At 38.7% G+C, this 22,852-nt stretch overlaps 1 protein-coding gene across 2 annotated transcripts in view; it reads right to left on the reverse strand.

The window, feature by feature from the left end:
- The window catches only part of CLASP2 (cytoplasmic linker associated protein 2), a 161,307-nt gene that overhangs the window by 121,521 nt on the left and 16,934 nt on the right, over positions 1–22,852 (reverse strand). For both annotated transcript variants that reach the window (XM_066628157.1, XM_066628156.1), the window contains exons 3-7: positions 21,485–21,588; positions 14,993–15,084; positions 14,621–14,696; positions 13,102–13,199; positions 4,670–4,740 (exon numbers count right to left, since the gene is read on the reverse strand). In XM_066628157.1, coding sequence (XP_066484254.1) covers positions 4,670–4,740; positions 13,102–13,199; positions 14,621–14,696; positions 14,993–15,084; positions 21,485–21,588 — 441 coding nt within the window. The remainder of the gene's footprint in view (positions 1–4,669; positions 4,741–13,101; positions 13,200–14,620; positions 14,697–14,992; positions 15,085–21,484; positions 21,589–22,852) is intronic.

Consider the following 22,852-nt stretch of genomic DNA (forward strand, 5'->3'; position numbering starts at 1 on the left):
TCTACTTCTGAGTAAAAAGGTTTGCAAATATATGCAGCTGCATCTCTCTGCTGTGAACTGAATTGCACTCTCAGTTATGTGTTATGGGTTGTATGTGACATGTAGAGCTTCTGGCTTAACACACCTGACATCTTAAAGGTGGATTTGATTCATGGTTCTCCAGCAGTAGTTCCCCAACCTTTTTCACTTGCATATCCCTTGGCAGCCCATTTCCATAAATTGTACCCTTCCTATTAGCAAAATGTTTGTAATAATGCAAGCCCTCATCTCCTCTACATGAAAGCCCAGACTTCATGTATTTCACAGTGTTTTCTCTTTTTATCTGTTTGAAGAACAGAAGAGTTTGCCTTTGCACTGTTTTGTACCAGAAGTGTGCTGAGAAATTCTGGGTGAATGATCACTTTCCATATTATGTTTCAGCTTTTCTACTGTGCTGGTTTCCAATCACTGGTTCACACATGAATTGATGACCAAAAACTAGCTATTGGTGGGGATTTCACAGGCAACTAGCTACCTCCCTTCCTGGCTTGCTGGTCCTTGCAAGGCTTTCTGGAGCACGACCTGCCTTTTTCTGCCATTATTCCATTATTTTTCAATTACCCTTAAAGGTCCTGTAGAGTGTCACTGGAGTACATGAATCCCAGGTTGGGAACCACTATTTTTACTGGTATGTTGTTTACAGTGCACTTACTCCAATAGTGTTTACAAAAAGGTGGCGAAGACCAGAATTTAAAGAGAATAAAAATGTATCTTATGATCTTTTACTATGTTTTAAATAAATTAGATACAGTTATTAGGTAACAATTAGTGGTAGGCTATTTTTCAGGATCTGGCCTCAGGTAAAATCAGACAAAACTATAGTCAGACAGCTCCCTAAGTTTAACCCCCAAATTATCCGAGGGTCATAGAAAATTCCATTATTTTTTTTGCTCAAAACCTGCCCTTGACTTACCCGTGGGGTCGACCTATAGGCGGGTATCTTCGGTGTGTGTGCAAGCAGACTTTCATATGTCTCCCCTTCCCACCAGGTCTAGAAAACAGGGATGAATACAGTAAGCAAGTTGCTGTCTATGGGTGATGGGAGAACTCATTTAGATTGCCTCAACTGAACATTGTGAAGTGGAAGAAACACTGAAAGTTTTAACAATTTTTAATTATAATCTTCTACAACATTTCACACACTATGGTGAAATTCTCTTAAATATTATGTAGAAGATCAGCACTTACAAATCTCAGCCTCCAAAAATAGGAGTTCTATGAGCTCTGCTGATGTCTGCTATGGCTGTTTCCATGGAAATGGTTGTTCATTTGCTGATAAATAGTAGATGCCTAATACACCTCTTGTTTGCACGAATACCACATCAATTTTCATGAGTTTGAAAGTGAGGCAATTAGTAGTAGCAGCCTTAAGACTGTGTAGCTGACAGTAGCCACATCAGAAATACCATGCAGCACCAACACAGATCTTGCAAATAAAGGACTTATGGGTTCAGTATCTACACAGATATACAACAGAAATTATGCTACCTTGTATTTAATAAAAGTCAATTAAAAAAGCTACAAGTGACTATGCTTCCCCATGCCATATCGTTCAGCTAGCAGCATCAGAAACCTGGATGTTACCTGGTGTGGAAGTAATTGCCAGTGATGTGATGACGTCATCTTGTCACCGCTAATTACTTCCTGATGGCCCAAGACACCAAGCAGCCAAAAAAAGGCAAGCCAAGGGGGGTAACACCCCCTCGGCTTGGCTGTCTTCACTGACCCCACCTTCAAGCCAAAGGCAAGTCGCTTTTTTGTAAAGAAGTGACATGCCTTTGGCTCAAAGGCAGAGACGCACCTGTGTCGGAAGCACACAGATGAAGTCGTTTTGCAAAGAAGTGATTCGCCCTTGGCTCTGAGACGGAGTTCCAAAGACAGGAGAGCCAGGGGGTTTTCAGCTGCTTCAAGTCTCTTCTTTGTGTTTGATTGTTGAGCCTGGTCATCACAGCATCTGTGGCACATCCCCAAAACTGGTGGCAAGCATTGCACCCCACACTTCTCTAGCAACACCCCAGTCACCAGGTCACAAAATTAGCAGAATGATACCTACAGAAATAAAGATAAGCCAGGGCAAAATATAGACTCTACACAGCATGTTATATGTACAAATAGTTGCTCATGCGTGGTCTACACATATAAGCACTGTAAAGGTAAACAACCTGGCTCACAGATGATTCAGTGGAGCTTACATGAATACAATGTGCTGGAAATCCCTGCTCACAGAAAGTGTCACTGCACTTTACGCAAGCAAATTCATACTTTAAGAAGAAGCTCTGAGAAGCAAGGAGATCCCAGGGAAACATATCTGGATCCTCACATCAATGCACAGACTACACAAATATGTTAACATGCCAAGGAGCCTTGTGACACCTTAGTTATTTTAGCACAAGTCCACATTTGACCACAATTTATCCAACCATAAGTCTCCAGTATATCATTCTAAACATTAATGCAGGTAAATATGCTTTTATTACCAATTCGCTATCTTTTCCTCCAATCATACACCATCAGTATGCATTTCACAAACTTTGACAACCAATGAGTGATTTCACAGAATCGCTCCAACTACTACAGCTGAATTTACTCTTTCCATTCAGTTACCCACTATTTTTTATCTTTAGTATGAAATCAACAATATGCTGGAGTTTACAGAAAAACTCAAGAATAAGCAACAGATAACTCCAAATATTTTTATGTGCATTTACTGCAATCATAACCTCTTAGATCATTGGTTTTACAGAATGTTAAAGATTTTCAGAATGTTAAAAGTTAATACCACCTTTAACATTCTGAAAAGCTCTTTGCTTGACACACTGAACTGTTTTAACTGAACTTATAGTAATAAAAAAGTGTTATAAAGCCTTCAAACACTGTTAGAAAATAATGCTTCCATATTTAATACATGCTCACACTGTCACTATTTTAAAAAAAGACTAGAGTTGGAGGCAACAGAAGTAGTAATAAGCAGCGTAAACAAGTCCATACATGGATAATCACAGAATAAAACCATTTTGTGAACTTTTAGTTGAAAAGCGGTATATAAATACTGTTAATAATAATAATAATAATAATAATAATAATAATAATAATAATAATAATAATAATAATAAAGAATGGCAGATGGACATGTTAATTAAACAAACTGAAAATTCTCTGAATATTCAAGAATAGATTCAGACTTAACCATCAAATGGAAGCATCCCTAAGTAATGAACCAATAGGAAAGATGAAAGTAACTCATATTTCTAAGCGATAAGAACCATATTTAAAAATTAGATAAGCATGCAAGTAACAAGATTTTAATGTTATCAATATGATTAATAAAACTACCCCTGCCCTAAAAAGTGGAATCATTTTATTTGCTACTGGTTGATACAATCCTGAATCGAAGTCTCCTAGATCAAATTTGTTATTCACACGTGTCAAATATCTCCAATTTGTATGTGGTGCTTGTGATCTCTGACAGGGCATAATGATCCTGTGGGTGGGAAACAAGCTCCCATGTATTAGCTGGATGACAGAGTGACAGCCAGTGACATTGGCCATCACCTGCCCTCAGATGAGACAGCTGAAGGCCAACAAGGGGTGGTGGTGGAGGGGCCAGATTGGTTTTAGTCCTCCAAAAGCATTTTTCAGCAGGGACAAGGTTCAGGGTGAATAAGGGCAGAGGAGAGGTAAGAATACATCAAAGGATGGGAAAGGAATCAGATTTTGGAAACTGAAGGAAAGTACAAAGAGATGTAGGAAAAGTCCAGGTACAGGACAGGAGGAGATAAAGAAAGGGAACAGAGAGTCTGGGAAAGAAAGCTGGAGATAAGTCCAGGAAAAAAAGCCTGCTGCACTGAGCTGATAGGCTGCCAGAGGAGTAGAAAGAAGGAGGCAGTCAGCAGAGATCTAGCACCACTCAGGAGCCAGGGAGAGGATCCTTTGGAATTCTGGAATACCATGTATGAACAACTCACACAGCTTGGAGCACCAAGTTTTTTATTGGACAAAAAGGGGCATAACAGATATCCCGTCACTGAATAGGCTGGCTCTCCCTGCAACAGGACCTGGGACACATAAACAAGCAGATGGCTTGGAGTCTCAGATACTCTTGGAAGCTCTATCTAGAACTCTACTTCAGACAGATAGCCTCTGCCTAGCCCCACAATAAAGAATATCCTGAGATGGCGATAAGGATGCAAACTCAGCAGGAGGAGAGACAACCCTTCTCCTTTTTCTGTTATCCCCTTTTGGCTAATAAAAGACCTGAAGTGTTCCAGGTTGTATGATTCATCCATTCATGTCATTCAAAAGCCCCCTAAAAGTGGAGCTCTATTCTTGAGAGGAGGAAACTGAGATATCAGATGGAGATGTCAATGTTAAATGATGACAGAGATTCCTTCTGAAAGCAGAAGTGAAACCAGAAAAGAAGATTTGGTAAAACAAATGCAAATATGTATATTTGTTGTACACTGCTGTACATTAAATATATATTACATCATTATCTCATTGCGATACACTTGCTCGAAAGTAAAGCCTACAGTTTTAGAAGTGCTAAAAATCTCATAATACGTGTTAGAATCAAAGTCAATTTAAAATCAATTGCTTTCAATATTCAAGTAACAAGCTTCCATATACTCACCACTGATGTTGCTAGAAATCATATTGCCAGAGTTTTTCACTTCATCAAATTTCATAAATATTGTCTGTAACCTGAAAAAAGAACATATCAATTCAACTAAGACCTTGTAACAAATCATTCCTTTTACTTCCCCAATCCAAAATTGTTGTTTTAAAATTACTATGAGCTAGTTCCCATGTTTTTTTAAAAAAGACTCCCTAATTACTATTCAAGCACCCACTTGAATTTCTTGAAATTCAAGCATTGACACAAACACAGAAAAATGAAACCAGTGGCAAACTTACAAGATTGTGTTGAACCATGGTCTAAAGCAAGCTTAAAGTACAGCAGAAAGAAAAACCATATATTCAAGTGAAGACTTCCAATTAGATTCATTTCTTGCTTAACTACAAGTCAATCACCAGGCACAAATGTAACTGACCAAACAGCAAAACTGCATTCTCCTCTCTACACAAAATATATGCAAATGTTTTCTTTCGTTCATCCATCTATTCCTAGGTTTTCCCTGAGACTGTTGCCCCTTTGGTTTTCTCCAATACTTTTTTTCCTGAAAGCTCTCCCCATTCCTTTATACATCCAAGCCATTTTAGTCTCTGTGCCCTAATTTCAGCAGCTATTGTTGGCTAGTTTCCTGATGCTTACTGTTCCTAGAGCTTTCTAATCCTCCAGATGTTACGTAGATTTACTAATTCTTTTTACGTATTCCATAATCTCATGCTCTGCTTTATTATTTAAGAGCCACAGTCCAAATTTCAAGGCTACATATCCTCCATAAACGTTACAACTGCATTATTTTTAAATTTCCATTTGTGCAAATGAGTTTTATCTTCCCAGAGAAAAAGTAACATGTTGTGCAAATTGCACTGTGAAAAGTAAGTAGAGAAAAATGTCCTAGTATCATGTTATTTTACTGCTTCTAAATATAATTTTTACAGCAACCTCTACCTTCAAAAGGTAGACTAAACAGTTATATATGTAGTCCTGATTAATGTGGAATGCTGAGACCACCTTAAGCAAAAAAGCAATGTCCAGTCTCAACGCACTTTGTATGGAATGTGATGAATGGAAGGTCAAAATGCAAGCTACACAGTTCACTGGCTCAGTACACTGAAGAAATCACCATAGATCCAACGGTAAAGGGAGCAAGTGAAAGCTGACTCCCACAGCATAGTAAGTAGTAGTAAATCTTTATTACGGTCATAAGACCAGCCACCCCACAGCATAGGCTTGGCTTCAATACAGAATGATGTCTGGACTAGGAGTTCAGATCCTCATGGATGGATCTGAGTGCCACCATTCCTTATGAAACAGAACCTGTTTAGATAGCCTATGTCCAGAACCCTTATATCACACCTTAGTTTGATGCTTCTGAAAGCTAGAATTCCTCTCTGGATGAAACTGACATTTGCCTAAGTCACAACTTTGTGCATAAATGAAAAATGCCACAATCCCTCTTAGGATGAAATGTGTTAAAAGTTTGTTTTGATTCAGAAGATTCACAACCACAACTTAACTTCACATTTACCAAAATAATCTGACTGCTGGAGCCCTTCTCAAGACTGAAGCTGTCTAGGTTAGTGTAGATTCAGAAAACTTATACACAGGCCTCAAGACTCTGCTTCCTGAATGCTGAGGTCCCCCTCTGGAATAAGCCTGTTTAGGGATCTTCAATTCAGAAGACTTGTGCCAGGGTTCATTGATCAGGAAGTTGAGAAATGGAAAAGTATGCCAAAGTAAAAACAAATTAATTTATTTCATTATTTTAATGGTCATTTACTTTGAGAAAAATAGCAATGCTGGCAGTGGAAAAAACAGATCATGTCTTATGTCCGGGAGCAATGAATCCCACTGTAGGGGGAGTAGGAGAGTGACAACTATGGTGAGGACCTTCAGGCAAGGCTACATTCTTTCTGATCCATTACAAGAATCACTTATAATGGGCACAAGAGTCCATGATGGGGAACCTCACAAGGCAGAAAGGATAGGAGAAAGGCCCATTGGTGAAGGTGGGAATGTTTAGATCCACAGAAGAGAGAAAATAACTTTTTTTAAATGAGCAAACAAGTACTGACACTAAGAGACATAAAGACCAAAACTGAGCTTAAAAAGCATATTCATTTTAAAAAAAGGAGGAGCTGGAAGCTAACCTTCTCTAAAATGGTATTTGAAAAGAAATTGAGATATTGGGCATTCTTCCTGCCCTCAAGGCACATGGCATGCATGTGTTGCTCCACTCAAGAGTAGGAGCAGAGCACTACACTACACAAAGTTCTGAAAGCTTCTGTGATCAGCTCTGTGCATACAAAGAACTCCATTATATGTGACTGCATATAGAGACTATAAAGAACTAGAGAATACCCAGTTAGCTATCTAAAAGGATAGAGAAATAGCCAAGTTCATTAAGAGGACAATGAATCTGGAGGGAAGTCTCCCAGTTGTTGCTATATGGTATTCAGAAGAGAACAGAGTGTGAAGGTGCCCCACCCAAGTTGTACACAGTTGTTCAAAAGTTTCATTGGGGATGGGAGGTGGTATGAATGTTGGCTCTCAGACAAAGGTTGCAATTCTATACACACTTACCAGTGAGGAAACCCCAATGAACTCACAGGGACTTGCTTCTGAATAGACATGCCTAGGATTGAGCTAGATATTCCTGAACTTGCTCTAAGCAGATACAGTACATGGGAAGACTAACTTTCATTTCTTGACTTAGGTATTTCCAAGGAAAACTTAAGAATCCAGTTCTTTCAAGGCATCAATCTTGGGAAAGAGCCATTGACTCCAACTGCAATATTTTGAAGTTCAGTTCCTTTCTTGAAAAATCTAAACTCTTACTATAAACTCATACATCTGTCATTACCATAGCAATTTTTCATTCATCAAGCAAGAACAAGAGTGTTTCTAAGAAACACAGGCTGCTGAACTGTGTCAAGATCTCTGCACCAGAAAAGTACAGAACATAATGGTGCCAAAACCTACAGGATCTTAATTCCTAGAAATGTTACTGACTAAATAGCTATTTTGCAGTCTCACACTATTAAATCAAATACCATTAGTGCAGCAATTTTGAGAAGGTTGTCATGCTTTTTCCTTTCCTTTTTACAAATCAATAGAGAAAAAACTCAACAAATTTGTATCCATTCTGCTAAACATCAGCATGTACCATGACAAGCCATTCTCCTTCACCACTCTCAACACAGACCTCTCATAAATGTCACATCATAACTGGTAGTAACAAATAGGAAAACAGAATTGTGACTACCTGATTATTGTAATCTGCTTGTTTGTAGATTAATGTAGGACTCCTACATTAGTGAGGACTACTCCTGTCCATAGTGAGGAGCTTGGCCCCAACTAGAATGAACACCAATACCACTACTATCAGCATGCACAATGCTTTATGAAGTATAAGCTGATAGGCCACTTATAGTGGACAGGCTCATGCCCCCAAAAGCTCACAAGTCTGAAGTTTTGATAGATACACAGGAATGAATATCATGACGATATACTCCCCCAAAAGGCTATGACTGATTGTAATATGCAGTAGAATGTATCTACATTGTGGTAAATGCAGGTTTGCCTTTGCACAATGTGTGCAATGGTTCTTATTAGGAAGATATGATTACATGGGTATCACTTACTAAACTGATCGAGTTTTCAAACATGAAGCTCACTGCTTATCATTTTTCACAAAAATTGAAATAATGAGGAAGTCTTTCATAACATTCCCAGAGTGATAGGCAAACACATACTCTCTAAACTTTTCATGACCATCTTCTAATAGCTGAAGCAGCACACATGAAAAGTTTACTAATCTGAAAAAGGAATGAAGGATTTCTAAAAATGTAAGTAGGAATAAAAACCTCATTAAGATCCAAGCAGTGGGTAGGAAGGGAATTCTTTTCTTACTGAAAGAAACAATTCTGTTAGCTTAGATAATGATATACCAAAATCTGCCATCATTGTAACATGGTGATAATTCTGTTTCTCTGTGCTCCCTGGGTTTATCTAGTAGGGGGAAAATGTTGGCACAATTGCTCCAATTGATCCATGAATAAATCAAGCCTTAGGAGATGCAAACCAGTCAAAGATTTAATTCTGTATATTTTTTTTTTACTGTATAAAGAAAATTTCACTCTTAATATTTTCAGAGGAGCCTATCACAAAATTTCCAATTTTCTCATTTAGTTGTCTGAGAAAATGCACATATATTTGAGTTTTTTCTCTTAATATCACTAAACACATAGCGCAATCCTAACTCACCATTCTGCCGGTACATCAACTGTTCAAGAGTCAGCAGTTCGCTTCCCCGGGCCTCAGAATGCCTTATAAGGCAATAAAAATGTCACTTCCAATTGTATGATAAAACTAGAAATTACTTTTTTTTACTCTGTCATTCTGAGGCCTGCAGAGGCCGCGGGCGAACTTGGTCAGCCTCTACGGAGCAGAGAACACCTTCCGGAGGCGAGTACAGCTTCCCTTGCCTCCAGAGGGTGGGGGGAGTCTCCAAAATCCATGGATTCAACTATCTGCAAGGGGGTTCCAGAACGGAACCCCTGTGGATATGGAGGCATATCCGTACCATATTTATACACCAGGTAAAATTCTCCATGGCAAAGTGCCACCTGATAGGATAAACTACCTAGATTTTATAATAGAATATTCAGACTTTTTAAAGAGACTGAAAAAGCCAATCACTTTAGCTACAGTCTCATTTCAACAGCTCATATTTCTGTTGTGCTATATGTATTCTGAATACATATAGGGTCTATAAATTCTGGACAGAGGCTATTTTCTAGTTTTTAACAATGCTTAGCACAACAGAAATATGACCTGCATGTACTACTAGTTATCCCTTTAATGCTAAGTTTACAAATGAAAAATAAACTTTCCAGAACTTATGAAAGCATCATAATTGAGGCTCTGTTAAGACTTTAAAAACTCGCTCTCATTTCCATTAGTTTCTAGGATTAGACAGCCCCAATCCAAATAATAGGGACCAACCCCAACTATTTACTAACATGGCTCAGACTTCCTGTCAATTAAACAATTGTCTGAAGGTCTCAGCACAAATAGTGTTGACTCTAGCATTTCAGAAGTATCATCAAATCTCTGAAGATAAGCTTAAATGCTTCCCATAACCATTATGATGCACTTTATTCCTAGTATTTGTACCCTGGCATTTAATCCAAATAAGTTACTGCAGATCCCTTCAGGTCTCTAGTTTACAAGGTTTGACATAGCATGTTAAGCCAGACATTTCATTCAGAAGGGATGGTCTTCAGAAAGGGCAGAAGCAATACAACTCTTGCATGTGGTTTCTGTCTTCTCCGAAGCCCAGCATGAAGTGACATAGTAATTAGATTGAGGATAGTGTTAGTTAGGACTTAACCAATATGCCAGGATCCCATTCACAAAATGTGTTGGAAGGTGATTTTGGAGAATTTTTTAAAGAATAAAGCTTCCTGTTTTTTATCTCACAATTTTTAGAGTAAGGGCACAAAGTATTGCCCACAACATTCTTGCAAGGCTGTCCTGAAACAAGTGCTTCCTTTCCTGTGCAAAGAAGTCATGAACAAAAAGTAACTGTATCCATCAGCTGCCAAGTAGGTCGTAAAAAAGGACCACTTTCAGAAAACCTTTTGCTCCCCAGAACTCCCAAAATTTTGCCTGTCAAAAATTTTTTGCCAAAACAAGCTAAAAGGAATGTTCAGGTTCAGGGGCTATATGCTTTGGAAAGAATGAAGAGGACTATTGCCCTATTTGTGGGATTCCTGGAAGCATAAGAATGATCAGTATGGTAAACAGTGATGTAATACTCCAGGTGCCTATGTACTGGAGAAAACTGACTCATTTGTCCTTTATAATATATGCTGTTACCTAGAAGATATGGGAATTAATCGCCCAGACTATCACCTTAATCTTTAACCATGTTCTATTTTAGCTACATTTTCATCTTGGCAATTATGACAACATTACTTGGAAACTGCTCTGAAGGATTTAATGAAGTGTTCCTTAATGTGTCGGAACAAATAAGCTTATCGTTCTAACTAAACTTATTTCTTTTGTTTGGTTTAGTTTATATTTTCTTGGTGACAAAAATGATTTATTTCAAAAACATGCAGTTGGCATCTACCATCAAAGAAACCATTCCCAAATTTTCTTACAGGTATAAGCCAGTAATTTATGCGAATCCAAAACATTCAGATCATGTTCTGAAGAAAACAAAGTTCACCTGAACTTTACACTGAAGCCAATATATTTGAGTACTCCAATTCAAAACTCCATAGATTTTTAAGAAATCATACATCATGGGAATGAGTAATAGTCATAAACTGACATTAAAAAATATGTGATCTCAACATAGCCCATCTCTGTTCAACATCACGGACGGCCACTTTAAAAAAAAGAATAATCCTATACATTTTGTTTTACTACACTAGGGTGCCAAACATAAGACCTGTGGTTGGAATATAGACCACAAAAGCTCTTTATTCAGCCCACATAATAGTTGGGCCATCCCAGTGCTACCCTTTCACCAGCTTCTGCAGAAGCTCTGGAAGGGAGAAACAGAAGGATGACTCTTAAGGCAAGAACACTATGGAGGAAAGCACAGACAAGGGGGTAAGAGAGGGAGATGCTGCCAAAGTGCTAGGAGAACCCAGTTCTCATGTGGGCCCGCCCTTTCAACAGTGCCACTTCTGCCAATTCATCGCTTCGCAGAGCACCTCTTAAGCTGCTGGGCAGCAAAGTGATGCAACAGCAGAAGCAGTACTGCTGGAAGAGTGGCCCACATGATAATTAGGCTCTCCCTTATCTTGAAGATATGATCAAGATTTGCATATTTTCTTTTCTGTAATTTGCAGCTAACAAGTTCCTACCCGAGAACAAAGTACTTATTTCTGGCCATCATGTACTTAAACCAGCCCAGCCCACAGGTGTACACATTTGATCCATGTTGCGTATATGCAACATTGTGCAGAAATGGCTTAATGTAACTTTCTGTTTAATGATGTCATTTCTGGTACCCTCAGGTACCATGAATGCTATTCAGCCTGCTGTATGAAACGGGTTTGACACCCCTGTACTACTCATTATTGTGCAGAGAGGAAGAGGTCCCATCACCCATCAATACCTTGAACCTCCACTCTAAAATAGAAGTATTCTCTTCAGAATGATTAAAAGCAAAATATATCAGATTTAAGAAATATCAGCAACTTGTGCTTTCTTTGCACTCCAAGGAATATTTCTTTTTGCTATGTAAACCAATTTGTGAACTATGCTTGCTGAAAAGTAGTATAAATAATGTAATATGGGAATTATATTTGTACTGTAATTTTTATAATGATGAATTTATTGTTTTCTGGTACACCAAAACACAATTATGTGAGAAGGGAGGCCCAGCATATCACACGGAACTTCAAAGTAAATAAAAGGTCAACCTTAACACCTATTATGCAGATTCCTCCTTCTGATGTATCTTTCACTACGAGTTATTTTCCCCTCTGGTGTTTACTTTCAAGTCAGACAAACTAATGACTGGTGAATGAAACTTTTTGCCCTCCTAAGTAGGAGTTTAAATAGTTTTTGAGGTTTTAAATTTTCTCCTCATCTATCACGTTATCATAATGTAGCATTAAAAGTATCAAGCTGTGTAAGAAATGATATTTGAAGGTTCTCAACAACAAATTGAAGTAATTTCATGTGCACTGCAATCAAAAATTAAGGAAGAAGTACAAGTCTGAATTTGATGTCCCCATTCTTCACATGATATTAAAAAGCGACTTGTTTCGAACTAATCATTTGAAATACTTGGCCTTTTATCAGTGGTATCCTGTTGCAGTTTTTCTTTTGCAGGGGGAAGGGAAATGGTACAACAATATGTATCGTTGTTTAAAATATTGTTATCTCATAACTTCTGTCTTAAATTTAGGCTTACAAAGTGATAAACGCCCTCCTATGTCATTATCCATATCACCTGGTTAGCATATTAAGTCAGAAGATTCAACTGTTTGCTCCACTACCTGTTGGATTATTACTTCTATGAGACAGCAAGAAAAGATCCATTCTATAAAACATGGTGGGGGGCATTAATTACCTTGAAATTTATCAGAAAGTCCTACATTTACTGGACTCAAAGGTTGTTTATACAGAAGTTAGATGAACAGTCACAAAATATCCAGCCACAATGCTGTCAACCAGCATAGTTCTGCTTGAATGACAATTGTCCTCAAGAGAGATGGTAATCAAGTGCATTTTTTAAATTTTGTTTGCTCAACTAACTTCTACTGTCATTTATTGACAAAATGTATTGTGTACTTTTATGTTGCTACATGAATACTTCAGAACAAAATTTAATTGATTTGATACATGCATACATATAATCAAAGCAACATAGTATAAGTGGCCCAGAGTACAAATCCCTAACTCACCTTGCAGCAGGAATTCCTCTTTTGCCAAGGTCTGCTCTTACTTTCTCTCCTATGTGTCTATAAATCTCCACAATTGCCAATATTGCAGCATCTCTCACCTGTAAGCATTAAGTAAAAATTAAACTTGTGAATAATAAAGGTATAAAAATGAAAACACTATGCTTAATAGGGCATATGCCAGTTCTTTCCCACTAGTTCTTCATCTTTCAACAGTTGTAAATTTTTATTTACTAAATTTCTACCTTGTTTTATCTCCCCAAAGGGCATTCAATGCCGCTTCCAACATAAAATCAAATAAAAACCAGAAATATTAAAATATTGAATATTAAATAATTAAAATATTAAAAAGCAAGGCAGCATTAAGATACAAAAACACTCAAAACTAGCAGCAATCAAAAAAGGGATCAGACCCATAAAAACACTGACTTGCATAAAAACTCACAATATCTAATATTAAATATAAAGAAAAGGATTAGAACAATGTTACAATTTTAAGGACTTGGGTGCATCATTATTTGAGAAGGTCTAACAGTAATTCAAGGACTTGCAAGCAAACAGAAAAGATGTAACAACTCAAGCGGTGCAAAATCTCATTCTGGGGATTTCCTGAAAAGAAAAGTCAAACTTCTCTGATATGCTGAAGACCAGTACAGATTCACAGCAATAGCCCACTTCCTCAGTAAAAGTTTGATTTTTGCACCTGGAGAAAAATATCTCAGATTTGCTGTAAGGCACATTACCAGTGCCTCCATTATGCTTCTACTGTTGTAATCCTCCTGGCAGTCTGTTACTATTATTTTCACTACTGAGCTGAATCAACAGAAGAAACTTAAAGACCCTGAAGCTATTTTTTGCTATATGCCATTTTCTTTTGCCCTCTCCCACCTTGTGCTTAGAAAACTCATAAGAACATAAGCCCATCTAGTCCAGCTTCCTGTATCTCACAGCGGCCCACCAAATGCCCCAGGGAGCACACCAGATAACTCATCTTGGTTGACTTAATAAATATGATTAGCAGCATCTTAGGACCAAAACTCTTTTACTGTTCAAACTCTTCTCTAATAGGAAAAGTGACCTCAAATCAAAATGAGAAAAGTCTACTACAATAAGTGATGCAAGACACAGGGAACATGGAAGTGAAAGAGTCCCTTTATCAGCCATGAGAAAAATGTTACATATTTACACACACACACACACACACACACACACACAAGAATCCTAAAGTATCACATATGAATATATGGGATAAAGTAAAATTTGAAGAGCTATTTAGACCAAGAGTTTCACAAAAAGGTTGTCTTGCTGTTTTGTCAATAATGGCAAGGATGATAATTCTGTACTTTCATTTTATGGCAAAGATGAAAGGGAGTTGTGACTCTTGGCCCAAAACTGGAGAAATTCTAATCATTCATAAGAATCACTGAAAGAAAACACATGCATCAAGCAAGACCAAGAAAACAATGCAGACACTACAAAAAACAGAATGCATAGCTTTCTGCTAAATGATTCTAGTCCTTACCTGGCTATTGGAGTCTCCAAACAAAATGCATAAGTGTGGAACCAGTTTGCTGAGGACTAATGATTGTGCGCCATAACTACAAAAAAAACAAGAACAAGTGTCATTTTCTCCCTCTTGTTCTAAGTAAATGAAAACACAAACCAGCTTTAGCATCTTTTGCAATTACTAATTAGTTCTTTTTGGACATTTTTTTTACATTCCTGAATTGAAATTGATGTAAATTCAAAGATTTACTCTGGGTTCAATTTAAATGAGTGTTTTTGAGGTTTGTTTGAGGTTTCTTTTTAAGTATAAAATTTTAAAAGGGCACACACCAAGAAGAGATAGAAAGCAATGTTTTGAAAAGCTTATTTACATAAACATAATACATACATATTTAAAGTTGCAATGAGACACAGACAGACTCCTTCTCGTGAGCGATAGTTCTTGTGTTTGAAGCCAGCAGCAAGACGCTCCCAAATGAACTATATAAATAAAAAACTAGATTAAATTTTTGAAATGAAATATACTTCATGAGGCAAAAGTTAATATCAAATGCCCAATGACAATTATAAATTAATAGTTCAATCAAAGATTAAGTGAATGTTAACAAAATTATTATTTCGAAATGGCAAGTTTAAAATTGAGTATTCCACATATACTGCCAATTTTGTATAATAGTGGTACGCAAAACTCAAGTGGTACACAACACACAAATGAAAATCAAACAGTTGGTTAATCAAACAGTACACAAGTCATTACAAGATCAAAAAATATTACAGTACTCAGTCATTACAAGAGCAATAAAAATTAAAACTAAAAGTCCTTGTCACTGCTTCTCTCATCTTAATCTTTCCTGGCTAAAAACAATCTTCCCATTGTGATGAACATGTCCCTCATTCAGAGTGTCTCTGCGGAATTCCTTTTACAACCAAGTTTTGCTTTGATGTTTATTACATTTTTCAAGTATTTGTTTCACATACTTATATCTTGGTTCTATTTGCCCTCCAACTCCAACACTGTTTCTGTTCTTCAATTAGATCCTGCGATGATCTCTAGATTTTCCTCTGTTACGAATTTTGTGGGCTATGTACGTTCATCTGCCTTACTCCTTTGTTGCTTTATCTTTATAATTCTTCGACTTCTAGGACCTCACAACTGCCACTGCTGTAAACTTGAAGCTTACAAGACTTGATTTGCAATGATATTTCAAAACAAGCAGATTCCTACTGCAACTCCCTTCAGCTGCAATGCTGCCATTATAATCTCAGCTCTTCAGTAGGCATTCAGGAGAAAAAAGGTTGCCTAGCAACTGCTGCACAGTGAGCAATAGCACATTTCCCAGACTGCAGCATTTTATGATTTAGACCCTCCCAGTATCCAAGCATGATCAAAACAGACAATGTCATACGTAGGTATAATATCCATTAAAATACATTGCTACATTAAAAGACTTGAGAACAAAACATGAGTAAGATAAGATGACTAGGAAATGTTAAATAGAAATGCAACCATTTCTGTAGCCTCAATTTTGCAGGAACCCTAGAGCAGTAAAAATAAAATTATTATTCTTATATCTCCGCAGAAATTCTCAGATTTTCCATCTTAAACTTAGAATGTTTTTCAAGCTGCTTTCAATCAGTAATTTACTATAAGAAAAAACCCTCATACTTAGGTTTTAAATTAAAACCTAATTTTAATTGTGCTGCCCAGTCCTGAATAGTAAGGGGTTGGCACAAGTCCAGCTGGAATCTGTGAGGCGAAGCATTTGGCAATGTGAAAAAAATACTGTTTTAGGTTACTAACATTAATTTTGGAGGGATTATGTACACCCTGAGCTCTTTCGAGAGATTAAAATATAAACAATAATCATTGCAGAAATGCACAGAAATTCAGCAAGCAAAATTATTAAAGCAAAATTAGCAACTGTAATGGTAAGTAATAGCATTTTCCTTGGTAATAAAGCATCTAAAAATTGCTTTAAAAATTGAATGTTTAGGTACAGGACATGTTCTGGAAAACAAAGATCTAAAACATGAAGTTATCAGCAAGCGGAATAAACCAAACAAAAATGGTATTAAAGAGTTATTTATAACCATATTGCCCTGCCCTTGAGCAAGTCTTTGGCGGGGGGGGGGGCAGATTTTCCCCATCAAACCTTTGGGGCATGAGGCTGGGCAAGGGATTCTGGGATAGCTGGGTGAGAAGCTGCAGCAACTGTAGGAGCTGCTCTCCACTCTAAAGAACAACATACTGTATGTTGGGAGGTGAAGTACAAAGTGCTCTTAGCAACCAATAACTGATCAGGCTTTTTTGCCTACTTCACAGTTTGGGTAGTCAAGTCTGACCATAAATGTAAGATGCAATAAAGCTGAGGGGGGGGGGAAGCAGTAGCCTAGATTGAGTGACCACCCAAAGACACTTGAGGAACAAGGAATAAGTTGTCTAGATCAATGCTACTGAAAGTGGTCTGCTGTTGCACATTGGCAATTTTTTTCTAAATGCACCACATTTCCCAGTGCAGCACTCTAAATTTATAGCTTTGGTATGTGACACATGGGCTTACCTTCTTCCTTTTTCCAGTTTATCAGAACCTGTTATGAAGTTTGGTGGGTGTCCAAGCTGCATGGCAAGCCCAAGGAGACTAAGGGCCCAATCCTATCCAACTCTTCAAACCTGGTGTAGCCGTGCCCAATCCTATCCAATTCTCCAAACCTGGTGTAGCCGTGCCCAGTCCTATCCAACTCTCCAAACCTGGTGTAGCCATGCCAATGGGGTTTGCGTTGCATCCTGTGGTGGAGAGTAGTTATGGAGGCCTCCACAAGGAAAGGGAACATTTATTCCCTCGCCTAGGGGCTGCATTGTAGCTGCACTGAGACTGGAAAGTTGGATAAGATTGGGCCCTAAGAAACTGGAAGCACCAGGAGATACACCATTGACAAACAGCAAATGGCTCTTCACCTGCCAACTGGTCCACAGACCAGCACTAGACCAGCCAATTCCCCTGAGGCTAAGCAGTGCAGATGAATTGGAGAACATCCCCCTTAAGTTCATGGCACTGCATACCTACTTGACTTGAGTAGGGGCCTCGTTGACCCTTAAAGGTCAAGGGGAGAATCACACAGATCTAGTCCACCTTTAGCTTGAGTGATGTCATTCAGACAACAGGTAAGACAAGCCCTTAATGCCAATTACTGATGACAGCGCTCACAGTGCTAGGGAGAGGCAGTTAAGAATTTATACCAAAGCAGATTACATCATTCTTGAATAACATTGCAGTCTTTGACCCAATACCATAGTATAGCTATCAAATTCAACCCAACTGTCAAGAGTTTAGGATGAATATTTGAATGAAACACTATTAAATGTTAAACAGTGCTTATTTTAATTAATTAATAATAAGTAGTAAGAAGTACTTAAAGGATAGATCAGGATGTGGAATGGGAGATCCAGATTTAAATCTAACATGTCCAAAAGAATCCTGCGTAAATGTAATACAGTGACCTCTTAACTCCTTATCATAATTTAAGGCAGTTGTATTCAAACTGGGGCATTGCAACGGCCCAGCCTGAAGGCCCTGGTCTCTGCCCCCTTAAGGGGCAGGGGGGAAGGCATAAGAACATAAGAACAGCCCCACTGGATCAGGCCATAGGCCCATCTAGTCCAGCTTCCTGTATCTCACAGCGGCCCACCAAATGCCCCAGGGAGCACACCAGATAACAAGAGACCTCATCCTGGTGCTCTCCCCTACATCTGGCATTCTGACTTAACCCATTCCTAAAATCAGCAAGTTGCGCATACACATCATGGCTTGTACCCCATAATGGATTTTTCCTCCAGAAACTCGTCCAATCCCCTTTTAAAGGCATCTAGGCTAGACGCCAGCACCACATCCTGTGGCAAGGAGTTCCACAGACCGACCACACGCTGAGTAAAGAAATATTTTCTTTTGTCTGTCCTAACCCGCCCAACACTCAATTTTAGTGGATGTCCCCTGGTTCTGGTATTATATGAGAGTGTAAAGAGCATCTCCCTATCCACTCTGTCCATCCCCTGCATAATTTTGTATGTCTCAATCATGTCCCCCCTCAAGCGTCTCTTTTCTAGGCTGAAGAGGTCCAAACGCCGTAGCCTTTCCTCATAAGGAAGGTGCCCCAGCCCCGTAATCATCTTAGTCGCTCTCTTTTGCACCTTTTGCAGGCAGTGAAGCGATCCCCAGGATAGTGTCGCTCAGGGGGCTGCAGGGATGGGATGCACTCACCAGTCCCTGCAGCAGCCTTCTCAGGGTGCAGGGAGCCCTGCACGAGTATCTGCAGGGCCCCCCAACCTTCCAAAAGCAAAAGTGGAGCGATTGCACTCCACCTCCGTAAAACCGGAAGTTTTTAAAACCAGTAAAGTCAGTTTTGCGAAACCGGTAAAACCGCTCCACTTTCACTTTTTGAAGGGTGGGGAGCCCTGCAGATGCTCGTGCAGGGCTCTCTACACCCTGGGAAGGCTGCTGCAGGGACTGGTGAGTGCATCACAGTCCCTGCAGCCCCCTGAACAATGTGATCCTGGGGATCGCATCGTTGCCTTCCTTTCCCTCCCCTGCAAGGACTTACTATGGTTTTCAAACTCCTGGAGAGTTTGAAATCGGCAGATTTAAGGGATCATGAACAGACTGGAATCAAGTGTTTTCCCCATTCATTTAATTCTATCAATTCTTGTGCGAGTCCCCCTTCTAGCATTAGCCACTTAAGGGGTTACATCACCACCTCCTTTTTAGCTGCCTCAAAAGTCAGTTACAAGCATACTTTAAATTAGAGTTAATCATGATTCTGGAAGTGCCCATGCAATTCTTAAACCAGGTGTTATGGCCAGGAAAGGGGAGGGATCTGCAAAGGGAAGAAGGAGCATTGCCATTGCCTACTCTTAATCCCCTTAACAGTTCACATCATTTAACCATGGTTATATCTGCAGAGGCCATAGTAGGATCACTAAGTAGGATAATGACAGTTGCCTCTATCTAAATAGTTCTATATTATTACTGAAAGGATAAACTTAGGTATAGATACATTGTACTATATGGCCTATTTCTGGAGGAATGTTGACCTTTACAACTTTCAACAACGTTGCCATGTAGACTGCTATGCCAATAGAGGCATGCCTATAGGGAATTTGATTCTCAACTCCACAAATCTGGCCAAGATCATGAGGGATGTGTAAGTAGGGGATGAGAAAAGGAAACATGAAGCTGATTACTACAGTTTGTATTGGGACAGAAAAAAATAAGAGTTATAAAAAGCGCCTCAATGAAGAATACACAAAACACTAGTAAAAAGCTAATAAAAACCCCAAAAGGCAGTATGATTAGCAGAACTATTCATGACTCAATTTTACATGAATAAAATTGAGGTTGCAGTCTGAAAGCTACCGTAGGACATTAAAGAAAAATAAAATAATTCACAAATCCTGTCATGAAAATATTTTAATATACTCATCAGCTATGACTACTTAGCAGATACTCCAACTGAAAGGTTTTTGATATGCTAAAAAGATACTTCTGGTTTATTAGGTAGATTTTTTTAAATAAAAAAAATATTTTCAGTATGGGCAGGCCCCATATCTTTGGGGTTTCCCCCCCACAGATACAGAAACCACAGACCCAGGGACTCCTGTATACACTAAATGGAAGCATCCCGTCCGTTACAGTACCTTGGTTTTTTGCCTGTAGTGATGGCAGCACAGGTGTTTTTGCTTAAACTGAAGAATTCTTGCTTAAACAGAAGAACACGAACATGTCCCGCTTCCTGTTAACCTTCATTAGTTTCCCTCCAGTGTGCAGTCAGAAGCCTACATGTCACGTTTGTCAAGTTGAAGCAAGAATTCTTCAGTTTAAGTAAAACACCTGTGCTGCCGTCACTATGGGTGAAAATCAAAGGTATTATAATGGGCATGGGGAGGTTCCCCCCCCCAATCCATGGAGAACAAACTGTGGAAACTGGATCTACTAATATGAGGGCCCACCAATACAATGACTTTTGAAAACTGTAGAAGAAAAAGACTCTCAGGAAAAGCATTTCCAACACAACCTCTCCACCAAAAAACAAACAAGTATATGTTCTACTTTCAGAAGCATTGGTTTAGTCACAAACTTATGCATATTTATCCTATTTAGTAAATGACTGTATGAACTTTAGTTAATTGGCTAAGGTTTCCTTAAGCCCTATTTTTAATGTTCATACTAGGGATTTTTCATTTTACATTTCCCTGTCACAATGTAAATTTATTTCCAGCATAAATCTGTACTTAAGCCTGGTCCATGGTTTTATTATAAGACTGTACTACAGAGTTTACTAAATTGCTATGTTTCAGAAAGAGAAGAGTTAGCATATTTAAAAGATGTAATTTTTCTTCGAAGCAAACATGCTCAGGACCACTATGCAACTCAAAACTGCAAACATTTATAATAATAACCTTACTGTAGGATAACCAGAAGCAGAGGACCACATCTCTACTCTTGGTGTACGTGTAAAAGAGCAAATTTTGGCAAGGCCCCCCCCCCCGTATTCTCCAGTAGGGGGTCAGCAGAGCTGTCCTGCTTGCTGAAAGGTTGAGGCCAGACTCCGGAAGTCCAGGCAGCCCCTCCCCCTCAGGAAGTTCTGAACTCTGGGCTGCCCAACTGAGAAAGAGAAGCTACCCAACTGGAAGACTAACCCGAACATGGAGATCCCACTGGAAAACAAAGATGTACCTCCTAAACATTTCTTTTTCTGAACAAATATTAAAATGTTTGAGAGTCTTGTCTTCCCTTTCAACTGGTTACCCTAGTGTAACAATATGATTCTTATTAGATACAGCATAAACAGATCTGGAACTCTGCCCAAACCTCTACAAACACCGTACCATTGGTAGTGCTGTTTGATCCATCAACTTCAAAACAAGATTCTGTGCTTGCTCTCGAACCTGGTCTTTGGCATCTCCCATTCGATCCATTAATGTGGGAAGAACTAGGATACAGAAATAAAAATGCATTACATTGCACAAGTTTTCAAAACCTTAAGTTATATCTTAAACTCACTGTCAAAATTATGTACATGGTTGATTCATTTCAACCAACAAAATTATTCTTACCATAGAAGACTTTTGATATTGTACAAGCACCTTCACTCCCAGCTCAATAACTCATATTTGTACTCTTAAAACCTTTTAGGGTAGCCAGTGTTGTATAGTTGTGGGCTATTATGTCTGATTTCCCAAGATGGGGGAGGGGGGCTTTGTTAAAACACTCAAGGGGGAAAAGACATTTAGCTCCTTTCCTAGAGTATAATGCAGAAAGCTGAAGCCTTCAAGACACCATCTAGAATACTGGGACACTGAGCATTGCAGAGGCCATCATACTCCATTCCATCTAGTTCAGTGGTTCTCAATCTCTGGTCTGCGAGACCCTGAGAAGAAGTCTGCAAGATCTCAAGAAAAAAAAAAATTGCCCTCAGTCACTTCCAGCCCTGCAGCCAGTACTTCCAGAGTCAAATTGAGCACTCCCCCAGAGATTATCAAATTTAATTGTAATTTTTGTGTGCAGGGGGATGGAGGTCCATGACAATTCCAATTTTTGCCTCAGTGGTCCATGGGCTCCTAAAGATTGATTCCCAACCAACCTTCAGACTAGACTGGTCTAGTCTCATGTTTCACATGTGATAATAGCAGAACAAAGAACAATACAGAGAAATACCCTGTGCTATTCTTACCTTGAACACCAGGCAAGTGTGTACCATTACTCTGCTACACAAATTCTATGTGCCATACATGATCTTGCCACATATTCACGATGTGGAAAACCCAAGACTAATACCTATCAATTGATTAAATCAATCAATCAATACCTATCACTTCATAGTTTGAGTATCTCAATACATAAAACAAAAGACACGGTTGATTTGGAATAAAAGTTGAAAACCGGTCACTGCCATAACTCCAAAACTCCATAACTCCAATTATTACACAGAGAATGCCATAAGCCTCAAAGTCCCCTTACTGCTATCCAACTGAAAAGGCAATAGCAGGAATCAAAGTCACTCTTTTGAAGCTGTTACTCCCATCACCATTTTCCTGATCTGTTAATCAACTGCCTATGCAAACCTAGACAGGCTATATATTTATCCTTCAGCACTCTCTAGCAAGGAAAGAGAAGCTTCACTATGACAAAGTAAGCAAAAAAGGGGCAATGCAGGTCTTAGCAGTTATCAAATCCATATATATGACTCTAATTAA

This window comes from Tiliqua scincoides, chromosome 5, assembly GCF_035046505.1.
Source record: "Tiliqua scincoides isolate rTilSci1 chromosome 5, rTilSci1.hap2, whole genome shotgun sequence".
Taxonomy (NCBI): Eukaryota; Metazoa; Chordata; class Lepidosauria; order Squamata; family Scincidae; genus Tiliqua; species Tiliqua scincoides.